General features: G+C 41.8%; 1 protein-coding gene across 9 annotated transcripts in view; it reads left to right on the top strand.

The window, feature by feature from the left end:
• BTBD10 (BTB domain containing 10) overlaps window positions 1-24,379 on the top strand; it is a 58,232-nt gene that overhangs the window by 18,743 nt on the left and 15,110 nt on the right. For 6 of the 9 annotated variants that reach the window (XM_073347659.1, XM_073347657.2, XM_073347658.1 and 3 more), the window contains one exon: window positions 15,818-16,011. In XM_073347659.1, coding sequence (XP_073203760.1) covers window positions 15,858-16,011 — 154 coding nt within the window. In that variant the 5' untranslated portion in view covers window positions 15,818-15,857. Of the gene's footprint in view, window positions 1-7,825; window positions 8,115-8,143; window positions 8,315-15,498; window positions 15,521-15,817; window positions 16,012-24,379 lie in introns of those variants that run through there. The other 3 variants (XM_073347662.2, XM_073347654.2, XM_073347653.1) reach the window with 3 other exon arrangements.

Here is a 24,379-nt window from a genome sequence, read left to right as displayed (position 1 = left end):
TATTTCTCTAAGCATTCCCTCTTAACATGTGATGGAAGCTTTGCCTGTTGTTTATGGCTGTTTCAAAGCTCATCCTTTACCTTTCCTCTTCTGCCTTGGAGCGTCAATACTTGTTTGACCATTGATTATGTTCAGCTGATGCTCAGTTCGAAACCATCCTCATTTTACTTTTGAATTCTGTTATTTCCTATATGTGTCATGATAGAAGGATTTTGGCTACACCATAATGCCTTCCCATGTCAGTCTCTGTAACTTAGTTTTTTTACTCCCAAGACCACAATTATTAATCTTTCTTGAATCACTTTCCACGCTTCTTGCCTCTAAGAGCCTATCTGCGTTCCAAGTTGTCACTATAGGTTAGGAACATCCATGTTCAAATATGGCTTTTGTTGGTGGTTGGGACATGTTTATAGGTGATGAATGAATCTGTAACTTGATTCACTCACAGTTTTTTATAACTGTTTCATCCACACTACAAAAAGTTAAAATACAGATACATGTAACCTTCCCAAAAAGGCACCAAGTTACCTACTGTCATCACTGGAGCACCATCAGCATTTATCCTTGATTTAACCTGTCTTTTATTGCAAGGGAGACTTTTCCTATCGATAAACTCAATTTCTGTAATGAAACATTTGAAAAGTTAGGCTAATGAGCTTTCTTCTGTGGTTTAACTTGCTGGGCAAAGTGACCAGTCACCAGTTTCCACAACTATTTCTCCACCATCTGTTGCCTTCTACTGGCTGGCTTCTGTGCTTTCTCCTGTTGGATTCTTTCTTAGCTCTTAAGCATATTTATTGTGGAAAATTTGATTATACGGTTTAGTCTGATGTTCTATATATTTTTTAAAAAGTCTAGTTGCCAGCATCAATGTATAAAGGCCTTGGGTGGGTTCTAGATTGTCCCTATCTGTTCTCCACTGAACAATGGTGAGAAGCAATGAGCTACACTCGGTGCCATCTGAGGAGGCTGATAGGGTTGATATATCATGCTTTGTAAAGGTATGTAAGGTTTGCCAGATGGTGGCCTCACACAACTCTCTTTTGCTGAAGCCTTTCTCCTTTCAACCCAGGAAGGTGGTTATGGCCCTAAAAGAGTGGGTTGTGAATGCTGCTCTGGGGTGAAGATTCTTGTGGCTTTATGTGCAGAACTAATGCAAGATTTTATTCACCTACATATGGTGAATCTGGAATCTTGTTGAACTTTCTTGAGAGCCCAAGAAACAGATGAGTCTGTATGAATATGTAAATAGAATTTAAGGACTCTAATTACATCCATACTTTCTATTTGAGGGGTTTTGGAGTCGGACAAAAGCTTGGTAAGAAAACTTATGATGGGAGATCCTGACTTGTAAATAAACCCAGGAGTTAATTTAACTGCTGCTTCCTTGTGGAAGGTCAGAACAGAGTCTTTGTATGTAGTGCTGCTAACTCTAATTCACTTGACTGAAATAATCATGAGAGGATATATTAGGAGAGGAAATGTTGGAATTAGTGACTCAAAAGTGGAAACAAATACTTTAAAAACTAGACTCCATGACTTAGACTTAAATTAAAATTTAAGCCTGAGAGACAATTCCCTTTATCAAGTGTCTTTAGGGCTGACCCTGCCATGAATTCTCCTTCCTCTCTGGTTGCCTTAAGACAGGGGTGAGAGAACTTTTTGGCCCAAGGGCCACATCTGGATATGGAAATTGTATGGCGGGCTATGAATGCTCACAAAATTGGGGGTTGGGGTGAGGGCTCTGGGATGGGGCCAGAAATGAGGAGTTCAGGGTCTGGGATGGGGCAGGGGACTGGGGATGAGGGGTTTGGGGTGCAGGAGGGTGTTCTAGGCTGGGACCAAGGGGCTCAGAGGGCAGGAGGGGGATCAGGGCTAGGGCAGCAGGTTGGGGCACAGAACGGTGTCGGGGTGAAGGCTCTGGGTGACAATTATCTCAAGCAGCTCCCGGAAACAGTGGCGTGTCCCCACTCCGGCTTCTATGTGGAGGTGCAGCCAGGTAGCTCTGCACGCTTCCCCATCTGCAGGTGCTGCGGTTCCTGGCCAATGGGAGTTGGAGAGCTAGCGCTTGGGGCGGGGACAGCATACAGAGCTCCCTGGCTGCCCCTACGCGTAGGAGCTGGAGGGGGGACATGCTGCTGCTTCTGGGAGCCGCGTGGAGTGGGGCAAGCCCCAGATCCTTCTCTCTGGCGGGAGCTTGAGAACCAGATTAAAACGTCTGAAGGGCTGGATGTGGCCCCTGGGCCGTCGTTTGCCCACCCCTGCCTTAAGAGCAGAAATTCATGGTGTTTTATGGACACCCAGATTGCAGTCCTGCCAGAAGAGAGTGAGGTAATTGTGACTGTCTTGTGTGATGTTTATCTAATGTCATTTAATTTTTTTTGGAGTTGCCCAGTGTGACAGGATCCCTGGGGTACAACCTGGTACTGGGGTACTGCTGTGCCCCCCTTAATCCTTCATCTTGAGCTGTCTCTCACAGTGCTTTGCTAGTGACAAGCAGCAAACCCGTCCACCTGCTGTTATCACTTAGCACAACAGCATGTGGAACCCCAGCTAAATTGCATGAATGCAGATGGGGTAGGTGGGTGCAGGGACACATGAGGAGGGGGGGCTGAGTGGGAGTGCAGGGACACATGGGGACGGGGGTTGGAGGGGTGGCTGAGTGGGGTGCAGGGACACATGGGAACAGAGGGGAGTACAGGGACACATGGGGATGGGGCAGGTGTGCCTGACCTGAGAGAGGTAGGGGTCTGCATGGGGAAGGCTTCCTAACAATCTCCCCTCCCCAAAAACCTCCTTCTCCCCCCCCCCCCCAAAAAAAAACCAAAACCAAAAACACCCTGTTCAGTAGTTCTCCCACCCACAACCCAACAACTCTCCAAGTTAACACTTGGGCTCCTTCCCAGCAATTACTTCCCTCTCCCTCTGCTCCTCTGTTACTCCTGACTCTCCCAAAGTCTTTGCACTACTTCTGAAGGGTGCAGGAAATACATTTCTGTATTGTAGTTTAAATTAATTATTACTCAAAGTTCTGTATTAATATTCCTTGTAAGGAATCTATTTTTCCAAAAAAGATTCAGGAAATGTTGGGGGGTTTTTTGGTCTTTATTGTCACACACATACTTACTGACAGGTATTTTTAAACAAATTACCAAAATAATTGAAACTGGCTTGATTGTATTGTATTATTTTCATGAGTAAAATATGCAGAATTTTAAAATATTGTGAGCAGAATTCCCCCAAGAGTATTGTTGGAGCAGCAAACAGGTCTAATTTTGGAACCCTTCATTGGCTCTAGATTCTTAAAAATACTGATTGGGCTAGATCACATTTGCTAGGTGAATCAGTTCTGAGCCATTTGACCTGGATATTGAGTGTCTCTACCAGATGTATGGCTTTGGTAGTGCTACTGGCTTATCAACGGAACATAGTAAACAATTTGCAGATCCAGTCTGTGCCACTTTTAAACTTGTCTAGCTCATAAATCTTGGGCTGAGAAGTTGTTCAGGGTTGCACCCAGAGCATTTAGACTGGACTCCGTGGTGAACCCATAGTGGATAACATCAATAGAAATTGTGCTGTGAGGAATCAAACAGCCTAACAATTTCCTGATAGGATGTGATGGCAGATTGAACTGTTGCGCTCTCTAAGGATGAATGAGTGAAGAAGTGTTCTGAAACGACGTCTCTCAGTACTGAACCAGTTAGTATATCTACAGCAGTCTCAAAGCAGAGAATGTCCAATACTGTTGGATGAAAGGATCTGAAGAGTGGTGGTCTTGTAAACTACTGTAGGCATTCTTGATGTGGATGAACCTTCCCTTTTACTGTCTTGAAATGGGCTACCAAATGAGAGAGAGGCCAGTCTATCCTATAAACTTTTGCCAGCAAAAGCTGTCATGGATGTAATGAGGTCTGATTTTTTGATGGACATGATTGGGCCAGCAGAAGCCCCTCCAGTGGACACAGTTCAGATTGGCAAAACTTCACTTCTGCTTGTTTCGCTATAGGAGGGAGCCCGGAATAAACTATTCCAGCAAAAGGACGTTTTACTGGTATAAACTGCATACACACTAGATGTACTTTGCCAGTCTAGCATACCTAAACTAGCAAAGTGCATCTACTGTAGATCTGGCCATAATGCTGGGGGGAATGGATGTGCAGAGAGCTCTTATCCATGTCTATCACAAATCCCAGACTGAAGAGTCACTGAACCACCAGGGAACACTACATCTTTAGTGGTGGACACTAATTCCTTCACCAGCCGTGCTTCCAAAGAAGAGGTTGCCTGAATGTTGCTTTCCCTATGGGCTGCTGCCACAACAACTAAGGTCTTTCAGTACTCACTGTGCTGAGACAAGATCAAAACGAGAGGGAGGAGTATTGGAAATGGCCCCTCCCATGAGCAAAACAAAGACTTCTGAGTGTATTCTAGAAAATATATATATATGTATGTGTGTGTGTGTGTGTGTGAAGGTGCGCAACTTCTAATTTGTAGATATTTGAAATTTGCCCAAACTATCCTGGATCAAAGGGTTTATACTTCATATTTTTTGTCTCAAGTGAAGAGATTAATCCCCTTAAGGTCTTGGACTGGATAATTTTCTGCTGACTGCAGATAGAATAGACTCTGAGGAACATGAGGCTTCTGCATCTTTTGGAAGATGAGTAAGGGGACAGCACTAGGTTTTGGAAAGAGAAGGAAGAGAGGACCCACTGAAGAGTATTTTTTAAAAAAAAAAAATTGAAATTAAATGTAGCCATTTGTTTGTTATGGATAGGATACAGGCTCAAAAGCAGTAGTTGGTGCAACATGGACTGATCAGTTAGCTGGTGCATGTGACAGATTTTATTAGTTTGGAAGTTGGCCTTGAGATATCTGGAATACTGGAGCCTGGATGAAATCCAGAAAAGTCAGTTCCTAGAAGATTTAGCCAAAGAGGTCCCAGGTTTTTTGGCTTATCTGAAGAAAGAAACATATTAGGATCAGCCATGTCTTTCATGTTCTGTCCCAGGATATCCCTTCAAAGAAAAAGGCCACAAAATGGATGTTGAGTCATCTGTTCATGATCTCTGCTGGAAGTGACTGGCTATAATGATGCCTACCACCACCAGATTCAGGATCTTAAATTGAGTCTCTGGCAGCATGGTAAGGCAAATGTGAGGTGCTGTTTTTAAAAACTTTCTAGGCAGTCAGGATTGAATTTCCAGGTTTCTGAAGAGGTACTGAATCCATTTTGCTTTTAGAGGAGACTCACAAGGAAAACATTGATGTGGATGTGAAAATGTAAGCGACAATTCATGCTGTTTTCTTAAGATAGAGTCCAGTTCTCTGACCTCAGAGTTTGAGAGGCAAACTCTGGTTTCTTACTGGAAAGGAGGAGAACATTTCTCTGATTGATCTATCACCGGGTCAATCTTTGGGCAGGACTGCCACTATTCTTTTGTATCTGAGAGGATGTTGTAGAGCTTGTCATAAGTAGGAGAGATGGAAAAATAAGGGTCTAGATGCTTCCAAGTCTCTATCTTGCAGTTCATAGGAGGGGAAAGAGTTAATCCTTTAAGTCTTGTTAAGAAAGCATTCTTTCCTGCCCTTCTGTGAATCTTTGTTCCTTTCCTTTCAGTGGTTGTAGTGTTAGCAATGGGCTTATTAAGGTTTGGGCCTTTGCTTGAACCTAGGTTGTCAGAATTGAAATGTCTGAGGTCTGGTCCTTCTGGTTCTTAAGGGCAGGTCTACATGTAAAACACTGCATCAGCACAGCTGCACCACTAGTACTGTAATGAAGACTCTATGCCTGCGGGAGACAGCTCTCCCATTGGCATAGTTAATCCACCTCTGCGAAAGATGGTAACCATGGTGGTGGGAGAAGCTCTTTTGACAACATTGTGCTGTCTGCACTGGCGCCTAGGTCGGTATAATTACGTCGCTCAGGGATGTGGATTATTCATATCTCTGAGTGATGATGTTATACTGAAGTAAATCTATAGTGTAGACCTGCCCTAAGAGACTTCCTCTTCCTCTGGGTGCGAAGTCCCTACATCTTGAGTTCTTCCTCTTTTGGACACTTACTTAGTGATTGGATTGGGAAACAGAGGAGAAGCCAAAGTACAAAGAAAGGCAACAAGCAGCCTTTCATAGAGGATGGTGCAGAATGCTGGATAACTTGACCTACTGAAGATAGGGTTTCTGTGTAAATCCACCTCCAGAAAATATTCCTCACTACTTGAAAAATCTCCTTTGTAGGGACCTCCATTGACAGTATTTTGAAGTGAAGTGGATCTGAAGCGCTGAGTAATATGGTGGTACTCCATCCTTGGTGTTGGATACTGCCCTGAACTAGGGATGGGGAACCACTCAAAGTTCTGTGGGTGCTCCAGGGTCCCAGGTCCGAAGACTCTTTAGAGTACTGTTCTCTCCTGGTGAGGGAAAAACTTGTGGCACCACCAAGAAGTGTAGTTGGTGCTTTGGAAGAGCTGTTTGTGGGAGCCCTAAAGAGAGATGGACTTCTGAATCATATGTTTGGGACATCTTGTGGGATACACCACCTGGCCTGAGAAGTGAGAGGGATCTGGAGCCTGACCTCCTAATGTTGACTACTCTTTGAGGTGCTAGGAGAGGGCATGTGTTCTCCACCTGAAAGCAAGCAAAAAGGAGTTGTAGCCTACTGCCCCTTGCCTGCGTGTTGCTGTAAGAGGCCTTTTTATTTGCCCTGGGAGGGGGAAGAGACTCCAAACTTGGGCTTACTCCATTGCAGGAGAGTGAAACAAGGGTCCTGCAATTACAGCATTGTGAGCCTGCGGCTGAAGGAATTTGAGTACAGTTGCACCTGTGTTTCCTATCAGTTGACAGCTTCATAATGAGACCGATGGCATCTTAAAATATGGCAGACTACCTGAACAAGGTATGGAAGCCATCTTGTAGAGGGCATAGGTCTGAGAAGGAGAACAAGTATTGGAAGCCAGTGATAGATAGTTGCTGTACCTGACAAATTAGAACAGCAAAGGGAACCCCATTGATCTAGATTTTTGAACCTGTATGAGCAGAAATCTTTCTTCAACCCTTTGTAGCTTTCTACCTTGACTGTTGTAAATCCCTTTTTTTTTCATTCTAAATCCATATTCTTGAAATCCTTTGAGATCTGGAATGCTGCCCCAGTAGTAAAAACATATTGTCTTGTTTCCTTTGCTGGTTTTCTTTTTGTTTTAGAAATCCAAATTTGCTTTCCTGGCTGCAAATTCTTGATGAACTCTTAACTATATCTTTTATTTAACTTCCATCATCTGCTCTTTAACCTTCTTTACTTTCCATATTATGGTTGTCTGTTTCCTGGGATTTACCTCCCTCTTTAAATGTAATGTGACTGTAAAGCAGTAGTCTGATATGATATGAATCAATTTAAAAAATATTGTGTAGCACTCAGATCATCAAAAAACTTTAGGAAATATGGCCCTGAAACTGTTAAATATAAGTTTGGGATGCTTTTACCCAGTCCCATTTGTATATGAGAAATTGGACTTGAAACCAAAAACTCAGTGATCTATTTTTATATCAAAAGTCATATAAATTGATCAAAAGTCAATTGCAGCACATGCTTGTGGTCTCAGCAAAAGACTGTTTTAGTTGTAAATACTAGGAAGATTGTAAAATAGGAATATTAGGAAGATTGTAAAATACCAAATGAAAACTTTAATTCCTTGAATAGCCATAAAACCAAACATGAAAAATATATCTATGACAAGAGAAAGTTAGCAACAACCTTTTCAGTGTTTTGTTTGTGTGCTGAAACCTGACAAACTGGCAGGACTAGAAATAGCTTCACAGATGGTACTTGGCAATATATCAAGCAGCTCTCCTCTCACGCGCTCTTTATCCTGTCTGTCAATTTCATTATCCAATGGCCGCTTAGAAATGGCGAAATGGCAAGCATGAATTCAGCTCACAGGAGGCTGCGAGGTCAGACGTCAGTACTGCACTACGCACGGCTGAGTCAGTGACTGTGAGAAAATGAATTGAATTAATATCTAGAGGGGGCTTGCGTCTCTGAACACTTAGTGGACTGAATAGCTGCAAAAGGATTGTCAGTCTTGAGGGAGAGAGGAAAATAGAAGAAAAAAGTAAGACTGGCTAATGGTGCAGTGGTGCTACTGAGGAGATGATGGAAATATCAAATATGCTGAATTTAGCAAGTAATGCCAAAGGATGCTGAGCTGGCTTCCAGAGCTGCTTTCTTGGAAGGAGCAGAATTCTTTTGTACTCTGATTGCAAAATTATTTCAATGCTTTTGTATTTCTTCCCTGATGTATACAACAGGAAGGTGCGTAACCATTGATAACGGGATAATCTGTGAGCAATACATAACAGGATGGACAGTATAGAGATGGAGATGCACTGTCCTTTGTGTATCCTGGTCAATTTAAATGAGTAGACTTCCAAGAGTGTGAGAGAGACTATTTTGTTACTTTTAAGATAAGTCACTGTAATAAAAGCAGAAAGGATTTTCTCTTTTAAAAAAAGCCTTACAAAAATACTGTGGTAACTTTGTGTTGAAAGATTGGCCTGGCCTCCCTTTTCTGAAAGTATTGATTACATGAATACAGTCACAATTGCGTGCAAGAGGTTAGCTATAAATTAATATGTTAGGAATTTTTTTAAATAAAAGTCTTAGAGAATATAGCAAGAAGAGAAATTGTATTAAAGTTGGTTTTGTTATTGGCTCACTGTCATTGAACTGACTGTAAATTTTTGCTGATCATAGACATCAATATACTATGATTCTATTTAAGTGCTACAACAAATTGCTTGTAAACCATTACATTTTATACAATGTCCATTAGAGTGTGGATTAGCTTGGCAATTTGAAATCTATGGCAGTTGCTTTGATAGTAAAATGAATCCTCCTTTAATTGTTCGGTATCAAATGAATAAAATTTTATTCTGAAAGGGTAAAATTTTTCTTTCACAGTTGCATCCAGCTTTTAAATTGGAATAGGACTGTTGACATTTATAAAAATAATCAACTCTTGCCTGACTGCAGGAATACAAAACATACAAATCATGACACTTCGACAAACCTGCCATTTTGACAAATTTTACGCTTTTCTTCCACCCGACTCCCATTATCTAGTTTTCTGTGTTTAAGTAAAGCTTTGAGCATGTTAAGTTTTGTTTGTAATGCAATTGCTTTTAAAGTACTTTAAAATATTTTATATATTTTAATATTTTCTAGAGGCACATTCAGTACTGTAGAAGAGAATAGATACCGGTAAACTGAGCTTCCCTACTTCTCACTTGGGGAATATGTTGTTTAGGTTAGTTTACCCACTTCTTTTTTTACCACTACATTATTGGGAAAAACATTCTAATCTAGTGTCTGAAGGAAAAATAAATACTCCAGTTAGCCTGGCCCAAAAGTTTTGGATGAGTGCACCACTATTGTCACAACATTCATATTGTGGTTAGGAAATAGTGATACACGAAGCTTGTGAATGTTGGTATATTTAAAGAATCTTCAGAGTAACGTCTTTCCCTGTAGAAATATAACTGACAAAATAAGGCGCTTCAGAGTTAAATCTCTTAAATTCTCCTGTGGTAACATTTTTCTGTGTGGGGTTTTTTTTTCCCATACCATTGATATGCTGCCATTTATGTGTGTATACTTCACGTGAATGAAAGAGCAAATGAGTTTTGCCTTTGAATGGTCTTGTCCCTCTCAGAATGTTAACATAATCATAACAGGTTTTTGAGCAAAATTCTTCTCCTGAATGTGCAGGCTCTACTCTTTTATTGCTGTCAGTGAGAGCCAATCAATGCACATCCCAAGGCAAGATTTTACTTTTTGGGTTTTTTTTAACTTCACTAGTTCTGAAAACAGTAAAGCAGGCTATGCTGCTGCTTTATGTTGGCAACTTTAAAAAGCCATATTTGTTATATTGCCTTCTATAATGCTGTTGTGCGCCTCATTTTCAGTATTGGATCAATATAATTTTGATTTGGATCAAAACCGACTACGCAACAGTTGATTTAAAAATGTTAACTTATTTAAAAATCAAAATAAGGAGAACCTACATTCCAAATTATGCTTTTAAAATTTGCTCTGTTCCTCTATTGTGACTAAAACATTCAAAACTACCAAATCTAATTACCTTTTTAAATCCTATATTGATCATAATGCAAAGGTAGGGTGGTTGTTTCTGAGAGAGAGAGAGAGAAGTTCACAGGTGATTGTTGAATAAAAAAAGCACTTTCAGGTCTCTGTTGTACTGAAAGTTCCCATTTGCAAAGAATAAAATAGAAATGTGCAGCTATAGTAGTTCATCTGGACACTTGCTACAGCATGATAGGCAAAACACCATAGTTTTCTTGAAGATCGAAATTACAGATTAATGCAGTGTGACAGCTGGGTACCGTAGAGAAATAATTAGTCTGGGGGTATTAGCTATCAGTGACAGGTCACTGGTGCAGCTTCACTGGTGCAAATGCTTAGTGTAGACATGCCATGTGGCTATACGTTTAATTTGTGTTGGCATGGCTTATCCTTGCTTGAAAGTCGGATAGGCCCTACTGGTGTAAGTCAGTTTTTCACCAGTGCAGCTCACTTACACTAGGAGTTTAAGTGTGACAGAGATGTATCAGTGTAGCTCCACTGCTGTAAAAATCCCCAGTGTAGACCCCTAGGGCTTGTCTGCAGCAGTGCAGCTATGCTGGTGATTATAGTCTCAATGTGGACAAAGCCTAAGATTCGATTAACAAAACATACTACAGTATATTTGCTAGTACACTTCATAGTGTTATAATTTAAACTATACCACAGTGGTAAAATTAATCCAATGCATTTTGTGATGCATTATTTTTGTTGTTGTTTTTGTGCACTTACTAACAAGTATAGTTCATTAACTAAACCAGTCTCCCAGTGTTTGGTGTGAAACAGAGAGATTCTGCTGCATACATACGCCCATTAAGGATACAAGTAGCAATTGTTTAAAACTGGTATTTTTTTGGTTGTAGTTTGAGATGATCACTTTCTGTATGTTAAGATTTTTGCTTAACCAGACTTTAAAAAACAAAACCTGTTTCTGATGGTTCTGGTATTTTAAATTATTTGTGTTATTATTAACACTTTTATTGCTAAAATAATTTTACAAATCAAAATGATCTGAATCACAAGTCATCCTGTTTGTTTTTTCTATTTCACTCAGCTTAACTTTCCAGAGGCTCTGAGACTAGCCTCATGTTGCAGTGTTCTGGCTCACAACATTGCAGGGCAAAGTCTAGTAAACTCTCTTAATTGACATTTATTTTTCTCCTAAATCTGATTTTCTGGGGGTTTTTACCACCCTTTTCATTTATATAGCCCAAAATTTGGGGATGGTCTTCTTGTCCCTTTTAAGTGTCTTGCTTACTGCTGAACATGCCTGTGTTTCAGTAATAGTATTCTATTTTGTAGTGTGTGTGTTCAGATGAATAGAACTTTAAATTTTGCCACGTATATTAACTGCTCAAGTAAATGCATTTTCTGAATTTGTCTGGATATGATTCAACAGTAACATTGATGTTTAAGTGGCTGTAATTAAGATAAGTGTTCATGTTTCCAGTGGTGCTGTTTCAATCAGTCTGGCTTGCGTATTTAAGTCTTACATTTATAGAGTACCTAGCATCCAAAAGAATAGGATTTTTACATGTGAGAGTCTAATCTGTGTGTGCATTAAAAATGGAAACTAGAAACCTTCAGCAGCCTATTATAGAGGCGGAGTGAAGGAACAGCAATTCGAGTTCTAAGTATGCGGAGAATGTAGGTGGAATGCGAACATTGGGCCTGGAATCTTATCCTTTGTGACTCTCTACTTCTTGCAAAAAGTGCCTTGGTACCTTTTAAAAGATCAGAGTACTGAAGGTCTTGGTTTTTACAACTTGTGCAGAAAAAGGCATTTCCAGTAACATAATGAGTGCTCTCTCTTTCATTAGGTGTTTATTCAGGACTGACAAAGGAAAATACATGGCCTATTGAGTCACCAACAGAACTTCCTGTAGCATTGATTTTTCCTTAGATTTCCTATTGAAAGATTAACCAGGGTCAACCTTGCTTTGCTATGAGATCTAAGAACATTGCCTGGGAGGTGGCGGTGGCTGAAGATATCTTAATTTGTTTTTTGAAGGACTTTGCGTCAAATTGAAAGCTTGGATCTTCGTGTACAAACAAATTTTAATTCTAGAGAATATAGTAAAATCTATAAATGTCCTTCCTTGAAGAATGGACTTTTCCATTGGCTCATGTCCCTAGAGTACCAAAGAATGTAATCTGAAGGTACCCTGTTATAGTCTTATATGTATTGTCTCATGTCTCAGTCGTGCATTTTCTTTGTCTAAAGAAATGTTATATATTTGGAGAACATTATCCAAAAAGAAACATGTCATGATGAATACTGTTACTATGAAATGAGGCACCTTTCCACCACATGGCTAAACTATTAGGCCAGGTCTACATTACCACTCACTTCAGTGTAATTTACGTCGCTCGGGGTGAATAATCCATCCCCCTCAATGACACAAGTTACGCCAACCTAAGCACCAGTGTGGACAGTGCTATGTCGACAGGAGAAGTTCTCCCACCAACATAGCTACTGTCTCTCACGGAGGTAGATTTATTATGCCGACAGAAGAGCTTTCTCCTGTTGATATAGAGTGTTTTCAACAGATGCCCTACAGCAGCGCAGATGCATCGATTTAGCGCTTCTAGTGTAGACTAGCCCTTAGTAACTTAGATGGCTAAGTGTTTCACTCATGACACCTGCCTGGTCATGTATGTGGTTGTATTCCTGTAATTAGTTCAGCACAGATTTTTGGAAACTGTTTCCAGCATAGGCAGGACCCATCCTCTCAACCCCCACTTCCCCCAGCCATGTTTGTGTCTTTCCTGCCTTCCAGCTTTTTTGAATTAGGACTTTGAGAATGTTTACATGCCCCTTGGGCTCTCTTTCCCCTGCTGAAGCACTATGGGATGGCTGCTCATACTTTCCCATAATACACTAATATATAAACCCAGGTAAGCAGTGGAGTAGTTGAATTCATAATGAGATGGCAGAGAAGTGACTGTAGGGACACTAACTGAACTGTTGTTTGTACTGTGTTAAAATGACTTTATCAATGGGTTTGTTTAAACTTGAATTTTTTAATGTTAGCATGTGTTGTTTAACATGATTGTGAAGTCTAATGTAGACAGGACAGAGTTTTGTTGCTAGCGCTTTTAAATCCTAGGTTGCAGCCTGTCACTTTTAATTTTTGAAAATACTTCATAGTCTTCCAGTGAAAGTAGTTGAGTTTATAAATGCAAATACTTAGAAGAAAAACAAGGCAGTTGCAGATGTTCCATCCCCAAATCTTCATGGAATCTAAGGGATGGGGTTACAGATTGTTGTTTGCAACTTCTGCTGCAAGTCTCAAATTTTTGAAGGACCAGTCTTTCTTCACTTTCAAAATGGGAAAGGCAAGTACAAGAAGATATGTTTAGTCCTTAAATGTTGACATTCTAGAATATAAATTTATTTTATTACTTATTTTTAAAGTAGGCACTAAGTGTCTTCTGAAAAAATCATTTGTTAATTAATCCATTTAGAGCTTGTTCATTTTGAAATGTGCATCTAATCCTTGCTGCCCTCTAAAAATCAAGACTTGCAGTTTTTTACCTTATTCAGTAACCTCTTAGCCAACTTTACATCCACAAAATGTGTTGTCTTACTGCAGCATATTTTAAGCTTGGCAGAAAATGGTACTGCAGTAGTTTCTCTCTGCACCAATTTTTTTGCTGGTAGAAACTTCTTCCTCATGGCCTGTATCCAGGTAGGGTTTAGAGAAACTTTAGGCCTCTTAAATTCTTTTTAAGATGTAGATTTTTAGGATTTTCTTGGTTAATGCTAGTTAAGAGACATCCAGCTCCTCCTCCTGGAGAGTCACTATCCTTTTTTTAAATTTGGTTGGGTCTGGCATCTAGATTAAGCCGTGATGGCATGAAGCTTATCGTTGTGTTTAGGCTCTTACGCTGCACCCATTGCTGAAGGGGAGACATCTGTTATCTGCTGGTTACTTATCTTTTGAGTAGTCTTTGAGTCTCATCTCCACTTGGATAACTTCTAATCAACCTTTTACAAATATTTCAGGAACTGGCTTTTCAAGTTTGTGCTTCTAATTACAGTAGAGTGCACCGTCTAGTTTGGTAGTTCTTAATTGGATCATAATTCCTACCACCTTTTCCGTTGAGGGTGTTCTTGAATCTCTTAGCTTTTCTCAAGCAGTCCTTTCTTTAAGCTCTCTTGGTTGAGAGTACCGTTGTTTGTGGGATTTACAAGCTGGCAAGTAAGTGGGTAATTCAAGTCCCATCTCTTGGACACAAACCAATGGGAAACAGTGATTTTTTTTTTTTTTATCTGCTGTAGGCCTCCTACGCTGATTCTTTATGCCTCAGTAATTCAGTACTTAATTTTTAGAAAGTTGCATGCATTGTATTATCGGATATGAAATCCTATAAAAGGATCAGTTCATATCTTCATTCATGTCTATACTGATAGTCTTCCTAGAACTCTCAACTAAATCAAGAGTGCAAATAAGAAACTATGTGGAATCACTCCCGTGCCAAACTGTAGCAATAGTCATCTAAAAATTTTGATGCATTTGAAGTGCCATAAATTAGTTTATGAATATTATTAGATAATTTTAGCTACCCTCTGAAATTATGGAGCTTGAAATCCAGTTCTTAGTACAAAAATATTTTCACATGTATAAGTAAAACTTTGTTTAAATGCTAAATGTGCCAGTATTAAGAAAACAGGTTCTGTTTATTTAAACAAAAAAGTGTAACATGACTTTTTATATTGATTAAATCTTTGATCTTATGCTATCAAGTTAAAATATTTTAAAACAAATTTCCTTGTCTGTTGCTAGCACTGTAGATTTCTAAAAAACTTCTCAGTTTTAAGAAAGCAGCTTACTTCTTTGCTTGCTGGATTGCTATGATTTGTGAGTTTTCCTTTTCTTTTTCTCTTAGTTTGGATATCAAAAATTGACACCACTTTCAGGTTCTCTTCAGTTGCTAGCACGACGCTGAACACTGCAGGGGAATGTTTACTTCAGGGGAAAAATTAAATTTTAAAATAGTATGGCAATGTTTTGTTAGTCTTACATTTTATAAAAGCTTTTTTTACAAAACTCAATTTTTTGGGGCTAAACTTGACCCTTTTTAATTTAATGTTTTTTTCTTTTGAAGGTGCACTATGCTATTTTCTTTTGTTTGTATATTTTTTCGAAGTAATTAAAATATTTTGTTTTGACTTTAAAATGTGCTTCACTTGTAATGGTTGGTTTATCGGAGCCCTGCAATGGATTCTGTGAAATCAGGCTTTACAAACCACGAAGTGATCAGTAGCATTTTACTACAGGTTGCTTTGCAGAGATATGAGAGTAGTTGTTTGATTCTCTTAAATGATACTGCAGAGATACAGAAATATATGAATGATATAGCAACAAACTGGAGGTAAATAAAATTAATCTAGTTTTGTGTATCTTGAGTATAAAAATATTTAAAATAATTTTATATAGGGTGACCAGATGTCCCAATTTTATAGCGATAGTCCCAATATTTGGGGCTTTGTCTTACATAGGCTTCTGTTATCCCCACCCCCCTCCCGATTTTTCACACTTGCTGTCTGGTCACCCTAATGTTATATAGAAACATACTGGATTATTTTTCAAAATTGAATGGTTTTACAAGTTGCTCTAAGATTGTTGAATGCTGAATAGATTTTTTTTGTTTTGTGTTTTTTGTTTTTAGTACACCATCTTGTGTTGCTAAAGGAGTAGACAATACCAGAATGAGCCTTCATGGTGCTAGTGGTGGACATGAGAGATCACGAGACAGACGCAGGTCAAGTGACAGATCACGAGACTCATCCCATGAAAGATCAGAATCTCAGCTCACTCCATGTATCAGGAATGTAACTTCACCAACAAGACAACACCATGGTGGTATGTTGAAGATTAATTTGTGTTTAAAAAATTAATCTTTTAATCTAATTCCTTTTTCTTTGTGTAGAGCAGACTAAAGAAAATTTTTCTTACAAGTGGTGATAAAATTATTATATATAATTACCAATACATGCTCAAATTCCTCAGACTAGGAAAATGCCTCTCATGGACTAGAAAGTAATATTCAGTTTTAGTCCAAAACTCATGTTTTCCACTTAGGCATACTGTGTTGCTGATTCATGTTTGGCCTGCGGTTCCTGTTTTGATATGATGCCCTAGTATGTAGGAGCTATGCTAAAATGTTGAGTCATAATAACCAAAGAACTCTGCTGAAGCCTGGAGTTGGTTAATAAATATATTTTCCCCTACTGTAGCACCTTAAATATTTGAAGGCAGGGAGAGTGTCTGGTAAATACTTCCATTAAAAAAAAAAAACAAAAAAAAAAAAACGCTATCTTCTTTTGTACGTCGGTGAACTCTTTGAGGTATAAAGTTTTAAACTCTGGAAACTCTGATAAATAGTGGCTTTTTTTAAAAACAAAAACTCCGCCTCTCCATACCTTTTTGAAGACTGGCTCCCTGCCTTCTGGGATGTCACATAGGAGAAGGAGCTGGTGTACCAGAAGGAAACGGACATCGTAGGTTGAACAAAATGCTAAATGTTTCATTGCATGTGGCGTTTGGGGCTCCTGCCACATGTTGACGCAGCTGTTGAAATATAGCCAGAATGACTTGTTGGTCATGATTAGCGCTCATGTCATGTCAATAATAGAAACATAATGTCAAACAGCTTGATTTTCATAGGATCTCAAATTTACACGTGAAATCTTACTTGATTCTACCTCTGAAGTAAACTGCTTTTTTCCAGTTCCAAAAACAAGCTCAGAAATGAGCATTCCTACTTTGCTGCTTGTGGGGTGTCTAACAATCCAGTTTCAGAGTAACAGCCGTGTTAGTCTGTATTCGCAAAAAGAAAAGGAGTACTTGTGGCACCTTAGAGACTAATCAATTTATTTGAGCGTAAGCTTTCGTGAGCTACAGCTCAATCCAGTGCTACTAAAGTTTATGCATTAACATTTTAAGTCAATAGTGGAACTGTTGCTATACAGTAACTCCCCACTTAACATCCTCTCGCTTGATGTTTCGATCTTATGTCCCTGCTCCATTACAGAACTTGCTCGTTTAAAGTTGTGCAGTGCTCCCCTATAACGTCGTTTGGGCGTCTGCTTTGTCCATGGCTCGCAGCCCCCCCTACGTGCCTCCCCCGACAGCGCCTGCCGGTGGATGCCGCAGATCAGCACCTTCCCCCTGCTCCTCCTGCCCATGGCAATCAGCTGTCTTGCAGTGTTCAGGAGGCTGGAGGGAGGAGTGAGGATGTGGCGCGCAGCCTCCCCCCTCCCTCCCCAACCTCCTGAATTCTGCAAGACAGCTGATTGCCACGGGCAGGAGGCGGGGGGAGCAGGGGTAAGGCGCTGATCTGCGGGGTCCACCGGTGGGTGGGGGGGCCCGTAGGGGAGCTGATGGGGGGGCTGCCAGCCTGTTTAATACCTGTATTAAATTGCTTGTTTAAAATGTATATAATGCGTTTTGTCTGGCAAAAAATATTTCCCTGGAACCTAACCCCCCTATTTACATTAATTCTTATGGGGAAATTGGATTCACTTAACATTGTTTCACTTAAAGGTGCATTTTTCAGGAACATAACTACAATGTTACTGTGCTGGGCAAAACGGACTGTTGAGCTGGACTAACTTACTCCTGAATTCTGAATGCACTTTCTTTCTGAAGAGCACGAGTAGCATTGCTTCACCTGACTACTATATGGTTGAGAATGAAACTGAAGGTTTATGTTCACATTTTCATTCTTTGTTCCAGAAAAGCCATTGTTACTATTCTCCTTCAGCCGCTGAGAACTAATTTCTATGAGAGAACAGTAGATTGCTACTTATAAATAAAATGTGGTCTCTGGGATAATCCTCAGTAGCAGAACGAGAAAAGTTAAATGGTGTTGGTGGAAGGACTACTGTAATTTTTCCCCTTCAAAATGAGCCTCCAAAGTACTAGTGGTAGACATAAGAGATCAAGAGGCAGATGCAGGTCAAGTTACAGATCATGAAAGAACAGAGACTCAACTCACTCACATATATTTATATTTAATAAAGGTGACTTTTAAAATACTTTCTGCAGTTACGGGGCTGTATTTTCCTTTGCTGCACAGAGTATGATTTCAGAAATAAGTGACTGCTTATAGAGATGCTCACTCCATGTGGTGATTACTAGGAAGTAGTTGTTCAACGTTCTGTTTAGCTGTGACACTGAGTACCTTTCCCAGACTCGAAAGCTTGTCTCTCTCAGCAACAAAGTTGATCCAATTAAATATATATTACCTCACCCACCTTGTCTGTCCAGAATTGAGGCCGTTGAGAACAATCCTCAACTCCCCAAATCCAACAGATACCAGTGTCCTCTTCAGCAGTGGTTCATTCATTGTCAATTATAGGAGTATTACCTGCCTTCCAGAACTTGAAGGATGCAAAGTCATCTGCCTCTTTGCTTTTGACAAAAGCAATCTGTTTCCCAGGTGCTACTTTAGGAACAATCCTGACCTAACATGCAATTTTTTATTAGTTGACAAGAAATGCAGTGTTTGATTAAAAAAAAACAAAAACCCTTTCATTTCTTTTTCAGTTGGATCCAGATGACGTATACAAATTATAGGCCTGCATGTAGGGCCCCATCTTCTGGAGTCATGTGACTATATCAGAATCAGAGCTTTTTTTTAAGGAAATATCAAATATCTGGCTATCACAGTTGTGAAGAAGAACTTGAATGAATGTAATCAATGCACTGAGGTCTGCAGACTCAGGCAGGCAATGTGAAATGATAGCTCTGAGAGGCATACACTCCCCATGTGTCTCAATAGGAAGTTAAAATACAAGGTTCCCCTTTCTAGAGTAGGTGTTGTCAAGGTTCCTCCCCCACTCTGAACTCTAGGGTACAGATGTGGGGACCTGCATGAAAAACCTCCTAAGCTTATCTTTACCAGCTTAGGTCAAAACTTCCCCAAGGTACAAAATATTACCCCCGTTATCCTTGGAATGGCCGCTACCACCACCAAACTAATACTGGTTACTGGGGAAGAGCTGTTTGGACGCGTCCTTCCCCCCAAAATACTTCCCAAAACCTTGCACCCCACTTCCTGGACAAGGTTTGGTAAAAAGCCTCACCAATTTGCCTAGGTGACTACAGACCCAGACCCTTGGATCTTAAGAACAATGAACAATCCTCCCAACACTTGCACTCCCCCTTTCCTGGGAAATGTTGGATAAAAAGCCTCACCAATTTGCATAGGTGACCACAGACCCAAACCCTTGGATCTGAGAACAATGAAAAAGCATTCAGTGTTTTACAAGAAGACTTTTAATAAAAAATAGAAGTAAATAGAAATAAAGAAATCCCCCCTGTAAAATCAGGATGGTAGATATCTTACAGGGTAATTAGATTCAAAAACATAGAGAACCCCTCTAGGCAAAACCTTAAGTTACAAAAAAGATACACAGACAGAAATAGTTATTCTATTCAGCACAATTCTTTTCTCAGCCATTTAAAGAAATCATAATCTAACACATACCTAGCTAGATTACTTACTAAAACTTCTAAGACTCCATTCCTGTTCTGTCCCTGGCCAAGACGACTACAGACAGACACAGACCCTTTGTTTCTCTCCCTCCTCCCAGCTTTTGAAAGTATCTTGTCTCCTCATTGGTCATTTTGGTCAGGTGCCAGCGAGGTTACCTTTAGCTTCTTAACCCTTTACAGGTGAGAGGAGCTTTCTCCTGGCCAGGAGGGATTTCAAAGGGGTTTACCCTTCCCTTTATATTTATGACACGCCCCCCAAATCTCAGCTAGGGTGAAACACTGGCTGGGATTTCTTCCTGGAGCTCTAGGAAAACAGAGTTAATAAGACACATGCATCTCTAAATATACTACCAAGTACATAAAGACTAACAATATTTTCCACATCTCAAGGACGATTTTAACCAGTTGATTCTGGGAAACTTTCACGGGAGAGTGCATCAGCCACTTTGTTAGAAGCTCCTGAGATGTGTTGGATGTCGAAATCAAAATCTTGGAGAGCTAAACTCCACCGAAGAAGTTTTTTGTTAGTTTCTTTGACGGTGTGAAGCCACTTTAGTGCAGCATGGTCGGTTTGCAGGTGGAAACGCTGTCCCCAAACATATGGGCGTAGCTTTTCCAGAGCGTAGACAATGGCATAACATTCTTTTTCAGTGACTGACCAGTTGCTTTCCCTCTCAGACAGTTTTTTGCTGAGAAACACTACAGGGTGGAATTCTTGATCAGGTCCTTTCTGCATTAAAACTGCTCCTACACCACGCTCGGATGCATCTGTGGTTACTAGGAACGGTTTGTCAAAGTCTGGGGCCCTTAGTACAGGGTCAGACATGAGTGTCGCTTTAAGCTTGTTAAAGGCCTTCTGACACTTTCCGGTCCACTGAACAGCATTTGGCTGTTTCTTTTTGGTTAGGTCTGTCAGTGGGGCAGCGATTTGGCTGTAGTGCGGTACAAATCGTCTGTAATAACCGGCCAAGCCTAAGAAGGATTGAACCTGTTTCTTTGACTTTGGGACAGGCCACTTTTGGATAGCATCCACTTTGGCCTGTAGGGGGCTGATAGTTCCTTGACCCACCTGGTGTCCAAGGTAAGTCACTCTGTTTAGGCCTATTTGACACTTCTTAGCCTTAACAGTTAGTCCTGCCTCCCTTATGCGCTCAAGGACTTTTTGTAGATGTTCCAGGTGGTCTGCCCAGGAATCCGAAAATATGGCCACATCGTCAAGGTAGGCGACTGCATATTCTCCTAATCCCGCTAGGAGACCATCTACAAGTCTTTGGAAAGTGGCGGGTGCATTTCGCAGCCCGAAAGGGAGTACATTAAATTCATACAGCCCGAGATGTGTGATGAAGGCTGACCTTTCCTTGGCAGATTCATCTAGCGGTACCTGCCAGTACCCCTTGGTTAAGTCCAAGGTAGAGATGAACTGGGCCCGTCCCAGTTTCTCTAATAGTTCATCAGTGCGTGGCATTGGATAGTTGTCTGGGCGAGTTACAGCATTTAGCTTACGATAGTCCACGCAAAAACGTATTTCCCCATCTGGTTTGGGAACTAGAACCACTGGAGATGCCCATGCACTTTCAGAGGGGCGGATTACACCCATCTGTAACATATCCTGGATCTCCCGTTCTATAGCAGTTTTAGCTTGAGGAGACACCCGGTAAGGTTGAACCCTAATTGGGTGAGCATTACCTGTGTCAATGGAGTGGTATGCCCGTTCAGTCAGTCCTGGGGTGGCTGAGAACGTTGGCGCGTAGCTAGTGCACAGCTCCTGGATCTGCTGTCGCTGCATATGCCCAAGGGTCATGGAGAGGTTCACCTCTTCCACACCACCAGCACATTTCCCTTCGTAATAGACACCTTCAGGCCACTCAGCGTCGTCTCCTCCCTGGGCTGTAAACTGACAAACCTTTAATTCTCTGGAATAAAAGGGCTTTAGAGAATTAATCTGATACACCTTAGGCTTTCGGTTGGAGGTGGGGAATGCTATGAGATAATTAACAGCTCCCAGGCGCTCCTGGACCACGAATGGCCCTTCCCACGATGCTTCCATTTTATGGGCCTGGAGCGCCTTTAAGACCATGACCTGGTCTCCTACTTTGAAGGAACGCTCTCTGGCATGTTTATCATACCAGGCTTTTTGCTCTTTTTGAGCATCCTGTAAGTTTTCTCTAGCAAGGGCTAAAGAGGTTCGGAGGGTGTTTTGTAGGTTGGTTACAAAGTCCAGAATGTTAGTTCCTGGAGAAGGTGTAAATCCCTCCCATTGCTGCTTCACCAACTGCAATGGCCCCTTAACCTCACGGCCATATACAAGTTCAAATGGGGAAAACCCTAAACTGGGATGTGGTACAGCTCTGTAGGCAAAGAGCAACTGCTGCAATACTAGGTCCCAATCATTGGAGTGCTCATTTACGAATTTACATATCATGGCCCCCAAAGTTCCATTAAACTTCTCCACCATGCCATTTGTTTGATGATGGTAAGGAGTGGCAACCAAGTGATTTACCCCATGAGCTTCCCAAAGGTTTTTCATAGTTCCTGCCAGGAAATTAGTCCCTGCATCTGTGAGGATGTCGGAGGGCCAACCTACCCTGGCAAAAATGTCTGCTAGTGCCTGGCACACACTTTTAGCCCTGGTGTTGCTTAGAGCTACTGCTTCCGGCCATCGGGTGGCAAAATCCATGAAAGTCAGTATGTACTGCTTTCCTCTGGGTGTCTTTTTTGGAAAAGGACCCAGAATATCCACAGCTACTCGCTGAAATGGAACTTCAATGATGGGGAGTGGCTGGAGAGGGGCTTTGACCTGGTCTTGGGGTTTTCCCACTCTTTGGCACACCTCACAAGACTGGACATAGGTAGAAACATCCTTGCCCATTCCCTCCCAGTGGAATGATCCCCCCAAACGGTCTTTGGTCCTGTTCACCCCAGCATGGCCACTAGGGTGATCATGGGCTAAGCTCAAGAGCTTGGCCCGGTATTGGAACTACCAACTGTCTCTGAGGATGCCAGTCTTCCTGGTGTCCACCAGAAAGAGTTTCCTTGTATAAAAGTCCTCTTTCTACAACAAACCTGGATCGATTAGAAGAGCTGAGAGGCGGTGGGTTGCTCCGTGCCGCCGTCCAAGCTCTCTGGAGGCTTTCATCTGCTTCCTGTTCGGTCTGGAACTGTTCCCTTGATGCTGGAGACATCAGTTCCTCATGGGATTGTGGACCTAGGCTTGGTCCCTCTGGAAGCGATATAGGGGATGGAGCTGTTTCTGTTGACTGTGAACCGCTCTCCGCTGGTGCACTATGTTGGGATTCAGGCTCCGGCTGAGCCTCTTGTGTAGGGTTATCGGCTGCTGCCAGTTCAGGTTCGGTGGGGCCCTCTGGTGTTGAGGTTGCAAGTACTGGATTCAGTGCTGACACGGGGTCTGGTGTTGGTTGTTCGGCTGGTTCCGGTTCTGGGACTGGTTCCGTCTGGGTCTCTGGGACTGGATCCACTACTGCTGTTGCAGACATTGGCCTGGGGTCCGGGTCCATCACCTCTGACCGGGCCCTGATAGAAGTTTCCGGAACAGAGCTAGGCCTCACGGCTTGTTTAGCCTGGCTGCGGGTGACTGTTCCCACCCTCTTGGCCTGCTTCACGTGATTGGCCAAGTCTTCCCCCAACAGCATGGGGATGGGATAATCATCATAGACTGCAAAAGTCCACATTCCTGACCAGCCCTTGTACTGGACAGGCAACTTGGCTGTAGGCAAATTGAAAGAGTTGGACTTGAAGGGTTGAATCGTCACTTGGATCTCTGGGTTGATTAAATTGGGGTCCACTAAGGAAGCATGGATAGCTGACACTTGTGCTCCGGTGTCCCTCCACGCGGTGACCTTCTTCCCGCCCACACTCACAGTTTCCCTCCGCTCCAAGGGTATCTGGGAGGTATCTGGGCCTGTGGACCTCTGGTGTGATTCCGGTGCAATGAACTGTAATCTGTTGGGGTTCTTGGGGCAGTTGGCCTTTACGTGCCCCAGCTCGTTACATTTAAAACATCGTCCAGCTGACGGGTCACCGGGGCGAGGTGGGTTTCTGGAGAACGGGGTGGTGGGACGATAAGGGGTCTGGAGGGTTCTTTGGGAGGTAGGTGGGGCTTTGGGCGGCCCCCGGTAATAAGGTGTGGTCTGGGGTGGTCCCTTCTGGTCTCCGCTCCAACTGCGACCAGTTTTCTTCTTCTCTGCCACCTCCACCCATCTGGCTCCAATCTCTCCTGCCTCGATTACAGTTTTGGGTTTCCCATCTAGGATGTATCTTTCTATTTCCTCAGGAACACCCTCTAAGAATTGTTCCATTTGCATTAGGAAGGGCAAATTTACTGGAGATTCAACACTTGCTCCTGATATCCAGGCATCCCAATGTTTCACAATGTGGTAGGCATGTCGGGTAAATGACATGTCTGGTTTCCACCTTAGGGCTCGGAACCTCCGACGAGACTGCTCGGGTGTTATCCCCATTCTGACTCTCGCCTTGGATTTAAACAGTTCATACTTGTTCATATGTTCTTTAGGCATTTCAGCTGCCACCTCAGCTAAGGGTCCAATGAGCTGCGGCCTCAGCTCTACCATGTATTGGTCAGTAGAGATGTTGTACCCAAGGCAGGCCCTTTCGAAGTTTTCTAAGAAGGCCTCAGTATCATCACCTGCCTTGTAGGTGGGGAACTTTCTGGGATGGGAAGTGGTACCTGGAGAAGGATTGCTAGGGTTTG

This window comes from Lepidochelys kempii, chromosome 6, assembly GCF_965140285.1.
Source record: "Lepidochelys kempii isolate rLepKem1 chromosome 6, rLepKem1.hap1, whole genome shotgun sequence".
Taxonomy (NCBI): domain Eukaryota; kingdom Metazoa; phylum Chordata; order Testudines; family Cheloniidae; genus Lepidochelys; species Lepidochelys kempii.
Note: the sequence above shows the minus strand (reverse complement) of the source record. Positions and strands in the feature narration are given on the sequence as shown.